General features: G+C 42.7%; 1 protein-coding gene across 3 annotated transcripts in view; it reads right to left on the bottom strand.

Annotated features, from left to right (window-relative positions):
• Positions 1–3,334: 3,334 nt before the first annotated feature.
• Positions 3,335–11,036, bottom strand: part of KLF7 (KLF transcription factor 7) — a 456,278-nt gene continuing 448,576 nt past the window's right edge. For all 3 annotated transcript variants that reach the window (XM_082629924.1, XM_082629927.1, XM_082629923.1), the window contains one exon: positions 3,335–9,592. In XM_082629924.1, the coding sequence (XP_082486050.1) occupies positions 9,541–9,592 (52 nt within the window). In that variant the 3' untranslated portion in view covers positions 3,335–9,540. The remainder of the gene's footprint in view (positions 9,593–11,036) is intronic.

Genomic DNA, 11,036 nt, shown 5'->3' with positions numbered 1-11,036 from the left:
GTTTTAGATTCAATTTGAAATGTGCTCCAAGGAGCATCATATGGACTAAATAATTAGCTAAAGAGAAATGGTACAGAAAAGATTTTACAGAATGGCACAGAATGATGCCTCTCCAATACCACCAAGAGTAATTGTCTTTCAATGTAACACAATTATGTGTGTTTTTATTTGGAATTATACATTTATTTTCATTTATATTTAAAGAGGAAAGAGTCAAATCAGTGGTTTCAGGAAATTTTTGCTTAGGACAAAGCTAAAACAGGTATTTAAGATTTTAAAACGTGGGTCGATTTAAAGAAAAATACTAAGGAAGTATTAGAGCAAAGACATCACAAGAATCTTGAGGGCCATACTCAAGTGACTAAAGTTTAAGAAACAACATCAAGACTGGTTGAGAATTACTGCATATCAACAACCCTGGGTTGACTCCTGTTCTGCAAAGGACGTGCTGTATGACATTGGGCAAGTTGCCACCTCTCTGAGCCCCAGTATACTCAAGTACAATGGTGCATTGAAGGAGATCTCCAAGATCCCTTCCAATTCTAGCAAGTGATGCTTTATCTCTATTATAGGTTACCATCTGTGACTAAAGGTAAGGAAATTGGGAAATAAAGTCAGTGTTGTCAATGGTGATGTTACTGATAGACACACATAAGCATCAAGTTGGCTCCTGGGTCACCGAGGAGCAGTGAGGGGTAGAGGAAAGTCCAGAGTCAGGGGACCTACGAGCCAGCGCTGTCACTTACTGTGTCCCCTGGGCCTTCACAAAGTCACATGCCCTCTTTCAGTCCCAGTTTCTCTATTTGTGAAGGCAAAGGGTCACGGTTGTGAACGATACCTATTCTATTACTATGCAGTCTTGCTGGACGGCTCAAATGCAGTGTACATGAAGGAAAAATTCTAATCAAACAAATCTTGTTCTTCCCCAACCTTGTAGCTCTCTTGTCATTTCAGTATTTTTAAATGTAGTGGGGTGGTATGTATAATTATGTTAATTTTAAGATCAGGCAGAATTTTAAGAAAACAATAGGTTGAACTGACGTTCAAGCCAGTCAGCACTGATAGTTTTGAACAGCTGGGATAAAATGTTTAATGTTGAAGAAGGAATCACAAATTGGTTTCTCATGGGTAACCCAAAAAACCATCATCTTTCACCAGTCACCTCAAAATCTCATTTCAGTTAAAAGTTTTAACCATCTCCCCTTCTAAACCTATAATCCTAAGTGGAAGACGATCTAGCTATAATAAATTATTTATCAATTCCACCGAGCTCTGCTTTTTACAAGGTTCCTTTCCATTAGCACAGAATTTCCAGTCGGATACATAACCTCAGATTAGAGCTGTCACAAAGCCTATGCACTTTACTCCCCTAGGTTTACCCAGGTTACACTTTCTGACTACTGCCTGTTGAACTAGAATTATATTTATATTTTGCACTTACTAAGTGGCCAAGCTTGCTTCTCTGATCTGTGAGTTGACAAGGAGATAAATATTGCTAGAAGGCAACACAAAGAACTTGCAACTCGCAAACAGGGAGGACACAGCAGAGGAAGTAGAGTCAGTCACTCGGGGTAAAGACTGGAGTCATTTAGTTTGGGGGTCAGACAACCTGACAGTCTGGAATCATCCCTGAATTATGTTACATGGCAAAAACGGATGCTAGAAAAATTGTGAAGTGGGTAATGTATTTTTAGACATATTTTAAACAAAAGTTATGTCTCTAAATGTGGAAGCTTCAGTCATCTAGAATATTCACTTATGTAAACCATCTCCTTTCCTTATGGCATAAAGATTAGACTTACCAGCTTCCCCTCTTATCATCTCAGCGGGGTATAGGTTGCCCCCCACCTAAAATGTTCAATTTGATATGCTTTGACATGTCAGGCTTATTCTTATGGAAAAATAAGCCGTGCTCTAAGTAACACTGCAAAACTATCTTATCCTTCCTCGCGCAAAGAAATTTCTAAGCCAATGACTTTGGTTATGAGATGGTTAAATTACTCCGCTAGGCACGGACCTACTAAATGACCAGGGACCAGGAGGTGGGGCTGTGGACTCCAGGGCTAGTGCTCTTCCCACTGGAGCCTGTAGCTTCTTGTCAGCTGGCTTTGGGTTGCCCTTTTGCCCAGCTCACGTGCTTACTTGAAAGATGTGGCCGCAGATCTTTACAACTTTCAAAACCATTTTCCTGGCCCCTGACGCATCTGCTGTTCTCTTTCCCTCAAGTTTTATTAGGGTGAGACCACAAGCATTCAGCCTCCCTTCCCAGCCCCCTGCAACACTCCTCACACCCGTTTTCCTGTTCAGAGATATGCATGTGCCCAGGCAGCAAGTTTGGTCACCACAGTCACGATCTTTAATGTGAAAATTGATCGAAAAGTTTCTCGTCACATTCGTCTGGGGAGGGATAGAAGGGATTCACCACTGTATCTGTTTCCCTAAGTCCAAAGCGTGAAAAGAAAGCTTGAGCAGCACTGTGTCCAGTGTAGGTGACAAATGTGTTCGCTTGTTCCTCCACTTTTCTCGGAGATTCGCCCTGCAGGGGGTGCTGGGATTGTAACAGCAGTCAGGTTCTCTACCTTTCTGCTTACTTGGATGTTCTTTCCTGGAAGTCGTGTGGGGAAGAGAAGATTTTAGTAAGTGTTCTTTTCAGTTCTGAGAATTTTCCCTAGGCCTTCCATCTCCCTCTTGTCAGTGTTTGCGGCTGCTTATATCTGCGTCTACCTTCTCGCACTTACGCCTAGCCACCCACATGGCTCTGCCTCTGGTTAGCCTTCTCTTCCCCACTTTGTCACCAAACTCCTATACATTGATGCCTCAACCCCTCACCTCGATTATTCCTTCTCACATTTGCCGCCTTCTCTCCTGCACCAACTGCTTCAAGTTACCCTTTCCAAAGCTGCTCCATTTACTGCTATCCCAGAACAAACCTTCCCCTTCTCTCACCAAATAAACGGCTTTCAATAAGCTGCTCCTAACCCCCTAAACAAATAACATCCCACAATCCACCTCGTTCGAAAATATTGCTTTTCATAACCTCCAACCATTTGCTCTCTACCTCCCCTTAAAGAAATAAACTGTCTTAGTGTTCCTTCTTATCTGGGCTCTGAGCTACCTCACTGAAACTATAAAATACACACACACACACACACACACATATACCCCCAACAGCCTCCCAAATGAAGAAAAATACCTACTACAATCTTTTGCCTTCCCTTTTTCTGAGAAAGAAAACTCTCATGAGGTATATAAGGACCCATTTGGATCTCTCTGAGGATTTTTTTTTTCTCCCTGGTGAGATAAGCTAAGGAGAAATACAGTAAGGCATTCCAAGGCCAAACACATTCTACTGTTTATTACACATATTACATTCTTAAATAAAAATGCGTCACATAACATTTTTTGCATAGATATCTTACAATATACCAATTTAAAAAAGAATTATGAAACAGACCAGTAACAAAAATAAATTTTTTCTTCATTAATAATTTTGTAACATTAACATACCACCATCATATAATACAAATAATAGTTTTAAATCTTAAGACTTTTGTACAGCAAAAAAACTTGACAAAGTAATATATTTATATATATATATAAAAAGCTTAAAAAAAATAAAATGTCAAAAAAAGGCATAACCGAGGGCTATAAGACTGGGTACTTCTGTGATATATTATAAATACCAGAGAAGGCCTGAGAGAGAGCATGTGACCGAGGGAGGTGTGGGAGGGGTAGGGCTGGGAGTAGGTCTCTCCTAACACACTTGTTAGACACGTCTGGCAAAAAGAAAACGTACAGTGCAAAAATAAAGTCCTTCAAGCAACTGTTAAGAGCATGATAGAGAGTTGAAAGAAAAGTGGCAGTGGCTGGGAGGTTGCGTGGTAGGAGGAGGGAGAGGGTGACGGAACAGAAGGAGTTTGGGGGGCCTTTATGGAAAGGACGGGGGAGGCTTCAAAAACATGAAACATTTATTTTTGCCTCTGTGTTAGCAAGGAGATCTTGGCCGTAACAGGTGTATTTTTCCTCCCTGGAATGAAGCAGAAGTGAAAGATCAAGAAATTCAACTCAACCTGGGTTTAGATAGAAAATGCATGCGGAGAAAAACAAAAACAAAAAAGGTTGAGGACCAGCCAGTGAGCCCCAAAGCCTTTCGGGACCTAGATGTGCAGAAATCATTCTGCCTCGGGTCCCAAAGGCCTAGGATTACAATGTCCCCTCTCCCCACCCTCAGCCCCTCCCCTCTACGTGGAACTCCCAGTGTGTTTTCAATATACTGGCAATTATAAGCATCCATCCCCCCGAAAATATATTAGGCACTGGTGGCTACTCCTCGTAAACGTCAGTAGCCTAAGTGTTTTCCTTCTGCGAAGGTACATCAGGTACACGTGCACACGTGTCTAGCTGCGTGCACACATACCACCCTCATTATTCTGACGTGGGGTGCATTTTATGGCAGTAGACAGAAGCTGGAGTCAAAGCAGTTTACGATTCCAAAGCTCACAGTTGAAAAAAATTGTATAAACAGTCCCCAACAAAGAACACATCAACCTTCCCTCGTGACTGCTGAGAGGGAGCCCTGTTTGAAAAGAGTATCTCATTTGGGATATTTGTGAAGTGACGGCCTAGGATTTCTCTCTCTGTTTTGGATACCTGTTTCCCGAGGACTTACACGTAAATGCAAAACACCTGAAGAATACAGTACTCTATTGGAAGGGTGCACGGAAGAAAGTTAATTGCAGCTTTATTTTTCCCCTTTTCCAGGATCTATTAGGAATCAACAGAGGAGATTTAAGCGAGTGTTAAAAGCAAGAGAAAACCCTGAAGCTTCAGGCAGTTCGTCATGGGATCTCACATTTACAAGCAGTTTTTGCTTCCTTTGACACATTTTCGTTGTTCCGTCTCAAGTCTTCCCAAAGATCCTCACTGAGGAAAGTAGACCATCAAAGAGGCATCGATGTATACACTCAGGCCAGCCCCTTTTCAAACCGAAACCATGTTTACCGAAATGTAATCCAGACCCGGAATGCAAATTCTCTCCTCCTCCCTCCACCCCACACTTGGCAGTGGCCACTTCCGGAAGATGCCAGAGGACGCTTCCGCAAGTAGATTTCAACCAGGTTCTACTTAACGAATTTTCACTTTGGCAAAGATCTGGGTGCAAAACTGCGGCCAGAAATGCTGGCCCTCGTAAGATTTTTTTAAAAAAGAAACAATGAACCTGATTTTTGTAGTGAAATATGTTGCATCTCTGACTTTCCCAACCTTCTTCCTTCTCCTAAAACCAACTCATGCAGAAGAAAAGCCAAAAGCACTTTGCACTGTATTTTATATTCTATGAAGTGACCTCCATAGAGGAGACCATTTTGAACCAATAAAACTAATCACTAAGATTTGCTGTTCTTGCCATTTGAGTTCATTTCTTTTGACTTTGCCATAGAATTCAGGAGTTGGGGCTATACGCAGAATGTTCTGAATGCACTGGCTGAGCCGCCCTGAAAGTCCCAGTTATTTCCCCTTTGATGCAAATAGACATGGCTAATCTGGAAGCTTATCTCAAACTGAAATCCTTAAAAAAAAAAAAATCTTCTCTGGCTTCTAGATTCAAAGAAGAGTTTTTAAAACTTAGGAATCAGTTCTGCTAATCATGCGTGAGGTTGGCTGTCTTTTTTTACCCTGTTATCATCAGGCAATCAAAGATGTAAAAAGGGCACAAGAGGTGCAGGAGGGGAGGACAGGGGATACTTGAAGGGCTTTGCAAGGAGAGCACAGAGAGGAGAGGGAAATGGTCAGCATGAAGTTCATTCTGGGGGTCTCTGATATTTTTATAAAATGCAGCTCTGTCATGGAATCCAAACATCTCTTTTTCTGGACATAAATACTCATCACCACCAGGCATTAAGCTGGGCAATGAACCATCAGTGGGGCAGGAGGCCAGTAGCCAGGAGCAGCATTATAATTTCAGGTTTCCACACCTTTGACTTACAGCCATGTGGTAGGAGAAAGAAGCACAAATTGAGATAAAGAAAACTGTCAATGGCTTCGAAACACTCTTTTCCTATACGTCAAACTCTGAACCCTGGATAAACCGAGCTTGAGAGGACAACCACAAGAAACACCATGCCAGGTTTTTCCTTTCAAATTTGAGATCCCCTGGAATGTTGGGAGGTAACAATTTAAATGAGAAAGCGGTTTACTGTATTTCAAAGGTCAGTTAAAGCACTGTTCTAAATAACCTGTCCTCTTGGAAGCAAACTAGCTTCAGGTTATTTCTTGGAAAGCCTGTTCATGCCAGCAGGCTATTTCCAACCATCTCTGCCATTTCAGAGATGATGGACACTTGATCACAAATCCATTTCCAAAATGATTGGGGCTACTGCCCCCCACCCCACCCACCACGGACAGGACTGGTGATCATTCAGAGGTGTCAATCGGGCTAGAGAGGAACAGTTTCAAAGCCATACACTTAGCGCCCACCAAATTCTCAGGCCAATTCTCACAGTCAACAAATACCTGAAGCAAGCAAGCCAGCCCCACCATCGAGGTTCAGTGCACCCTGCTCAGAGAAAGGTCAGGAGCAGATTACAAAGGACCTCACCGATTCCAAAGAGAGAGAAACTGCCGAACATTTCAGACGCTGATGAAGACCAAATGCCCTTTGTTCTGCCACGTTCAAATGAGATCTTCTCAAGACCACAGATGATAACGGGGAGCGAGCAAGCAATGATTACTCTTTTGCATTTTTTTTAAACTTTCTTTTTAATAGAGCCTTGCATTGGTCAGTTCAAAAATTAAATTAAGTATTATAAACCCTTAATAATAATAGCATTTCGAGAGGCAAGAGCAACTCCAGCTGGGGAGAGAACGTTTGTAAATCGTGGCAGCCATGGCTAACGCCATCACTGGTGTGTGCGTGCAGTCATGCTGGAGGCTGCTCTAGAAAGGGAAATCAACGAACCAACAAAACCTGGGGTGTCTAAAGTTTCATCTAGTGCACTGACTGGAGGCGCTACAGTCTAATACAGCTGAGGGTCAAGGTCCCTCACACATCCTTCATCGAGAAAGGATGCACCACACATTCAAATATAATCCCATGGTCCGCCCTGATGGACTGGCTACAAATGCACTCGAATGCAGTCGAGAACTATGAGATTGTCAGCAAGCAGTGCTCCAGAAATGGTTTCTAAGTCATGTCTAGTTTTAAATCTTTGGAATAAAACTGATTTTTTAAAATACCCTCCTACTAACATATACATAATTGCCTCTGGCAAATGGGCAGATTTTGTGTGTATGTGTGTTTAGGGTGGTTTTTCCTTTTTTTGTTGTTTTTTTGTTTGTTTCATTTTTCTTTTTTTTTTTTTCTTTTTTTTCTTTTTTTTTTGGTCTAAATTGAAAAAAGGAAAAAGGGAAAGAAAACTTTAAGGGCGAGACCTCAGAATGCCCCAAGTGTCCAATTGGCAGCTACAGCATTTGTGATAAGGAGGCTCCTTTGCCCTCAGACGAGTAGTTTCAACATGTCAGTGAAATCAAAGTTTGAAGAAAGCTGAGAAACCAAATGCCAAGGATCTTGAAGGCTGCTGTCATGAATGTATCTGTGTTTCTTACATTATTATTTCCTTTCAAAGACTTCACTTTTGCATCCCAAATAGGTACGGGGTGGCATTTTAACAGTCAATGAGTCAAACAGTCAAGGAGGGCAGGAGGGGAGCCAGCTGGATGAAGGAGCAGCAACCATGGGTGGACCAAGTGCCATTTTTGTTTTTTTAGTCGTGTCTTGAAGGGATGGTCCCAGAATATACAAAATATACAATCTGCCCTAAAACCACCCCGCTTGCTTGCATAGGCCATTTAATGGTCCTAAAGGCAGTCTTTGGAGTTGAGGCCAGTGCCAGCTAGCTAAGAATGCGGGTAGATGGAGGCCGATATTGGATTGTGTGTGTGGGATGGAAAGTGAGGCATGTAACCCCCTCGGCGTCAGCTTGCAGAGTAAGAGTGAGGCCTCGGTTGATCCCGGGTGCTCTAGGTCACAAGTCATGGTGGGCCTAGCCAAAAAAAAAAAAAAAAAAATCAGAAATATGTCTCTCTTTTTAGACAGAGCAGGAGAGAAATATCTCAACCCTTTCTTTAAATGTCCACCCTTCATTCCCACAATGGCGTTTTGAACGGTGTGTTTTAACAAGTGGGTGATAGGACTCAGTGGGTATGAGAGAGGAAGAAAGGGTGATGTTTTTTGAAGTCACTAGACTTGGGAGGCATCCTCTGTTCTCCCCACTCCTGGAAAGAGTGATATTTTTGGCTTTTTGTCAGGTCGTAACCCAGAGTTAGGTTAAATATGCAGCTGCCCTTTGAGACTAGCAACATCTATGCTGAAACTGGTTATAGGGTAGCAGTGACATACAGCACAGGGTTGATCACTGTAAGCTGAGGTCAGGATGCCTCAAGGGGGATGAGAAAAGTGTGATGTCCCATCTGATTGGCTGCTTCGAGAGCTGGACATCCAGGTGCCGAGAGAGAGAGTCCTGGAGAGGTTTAGTCCATGGAGAAAAGATAAAACATTTAAGCTTCCAAATAAGCTTTTCAAGTTTTCGTTAGCAAAAAACAGAGATTAAAAAGAAAAAATCTAGCACTGGCAATAAGGTGAGGCTCAAGGGATATACTGTGATTTATCATCAAGGACTTTATTCTCTTGGCCACTTTGCAGTCATGCTAGAAGTTTCCAGAATCCCTAGTGCATATGGTGTGCAAGAGAGTCAAAAAGTAAGAAAAGAAAACTCCTCCCTGGAGAGTGAAGTCTAGAGAAATGCAGGCCAGAAAGGTGTAAGGAGTTATTCCAGAGTCTGCCGCCGCTAAGGCCGTTGGTATCAACTGGATAGATCTCAATAGTACTAAGAAGAACCAAAACTGATCAACAGTTCTGTGAGGAAGTCGGACGCACGGAATAGTAGGACTTTTCACACACAAAGGACAAATAAACCAAGAGTTAATTTTGGCTACCAAACTGCAATTTGGTTTTCTAGGTCATTTTCCCCCAACTATTTAAAAAGAAACATTAGTGCTACACATATGCAACTTTAAGACGTTGTATTCTCCTATCAAGTTGCACTGAGAAGCGAGTTAAATAAGCCCCTCTTACTGCCGTCCACCTGCAGAGACGTCATATCCGTTTTCTTTGATTTCCATTGGCAACAGCGGGAAATAATTCCAATAGTGCTGAAGTAAGCAGCCAGACTGCCTTGCTGAGTTCACCTGGTTTCCTTCTTCTTCGTCTTCTACCATCTGGCTAGGGCAAGGCATAAAGAATAGACGTATATATTTTAAATATAGCTGAGTGCATGACAGTGTGTGTGTGCGCGTGTGTGTGTCTATGTGTGAGCACGTGTGTGGGTGTCTGTGTGTGTCTGTGCATGTGTGTACACAGAGGTTTAATAAGTGAGAACTTTCTTCTGCGAGGCAATGGGTCCCCGCCTGAAGTCCAGCCCCCTGCCTCGTGGCATTTCCTTCAGACAACGGCCGGCGCCATGGCAACTGTGGCCTTTAGGTTTTTTAGATATGTCTCTTCATATGGAGGGCAAGATGGTCAGACCTGGAAAAACACCTAGGAGACATAAAAATAACAAGGATATTAGAGAGATCTGGGTAAAGAACTCAACTTCCATCACCCCTTAGAAAACGATTAGCCCTACCTTGAAGAGAGGCCGTGCGTATGTGTTGAGAAATAAGGTGTGTAGGGAAGGTGAGCTCAGGAGTCGGACTGCTTGGGTTCAAATCCCAGCTCTTCCAATAGCTGTGTGACTCTGAGCACCTTAACCTCTCTGTGCTTTAATTCCTCCTCAATAAAACGGGGATAACTATAGCACTTACTTCATAGATTGGTTGTGAGGATTAAATGAGATGATCTATGTAAAGTGCTTAGAAAAGTCTCTGGCACATGGTAAGATCTCAATGAATATTAACTATTATTATCGAAATTGTCATTATTAAAGAAGAAACAGGTGTAAAAGTGTGTTGGAAATGACGTGTCATGCCCGTATAGGGTAAATAAAGAATGATTAGCCTGTACCATTGAAGGATGAAACTCTAACATTTCAACACCCAGATTTCAATCCTAAGCTTTACAGTGGAAGCCCAGAAATGTTGCCTGTGATACCTGCAGGTCTATATAGACACTCTATATTCAAGTCGAGAAAAAGCTCATGTTTATTAAGGTTGGTATCATGTGCAGGCATGTGCTAGCGATTTCCCCAATCTCACCCCAATAATATCCTCAGCAGCCTTCCATGGTAAATCTTTGCACCCCTTTTGTGTGCATGTGCTAAATAAGGACACTGAGGCTTGGGTCACACAGCCAGTGAGTGGCAGTCATGGGGTGAGAACCCAGGCAGATCTGTAAGCCCACTCTTTTGAACTGTTTCTTGGTACCCAACGTCCACCGCTGAGTGCCTTTGTCAGCCTCAGAGCTGATGCAGTGGTTGTTTTCACTCCTTCCCCCTTCTTCTGACACCACCAACTTGATCTTGCCCGGGACAGAAACTCTTCTGTGTTCTCAATTGTATGGGCCTGACCCTCCTCCTAAGGCTGAAGTTTTATGGCCACAATGACCTGCTTAGTGACAGTCATGTGACCCACAAAGGTCAATGACAGCCAGCTCTGGGACATATGCTGAAACTACTGGAAGAGAGAAGCTCTCTTTCCACTGGGGCTAAGATACTAATACTGAAGCCTGGAGCTGTTGGTGTCCATATGGCCATGTGGGAAAGAGCCTGCTTGAGAACGAAGTCAACAGAGAAAAATGGGGCCAGGGGGTAGAAAGGAAGAGAGAGTTTCTAGTCCTGATGAAAAACGTCTGAGAACCTGGACCCAGCCAAGCCAAAAGACAAATCCAATTCTATTCTTCTTAGTTATTAGAGCTAATAAATACCCTTGGAAGCTAGCACCAGTCTGAATCAGGGTTCTGTACTTGTAACTAATAGAGTGGCCATTTCCATATCCCCAAAGCCTACATACAGTCTCAGGTTCTGGCTGGAATCCCAGTGAAGGAG

Source organism: Mesoplodon mirus, assembly GCF_964341445.2.
Source record: "Mesoplodon mirus genome assembly, chromosome: 8".
NCBI lineage: Eukaryota > Metazoa > Chordata > Mammalia > Artiodactyla > Ziphiidae > Mesoplodon > Mesoplodon mirus.
The sequence above is the reverse complement of the archived record's forward strand: the minus strand, read 5'-3'. Positions and strand labels throughout refer to the sequence as shown.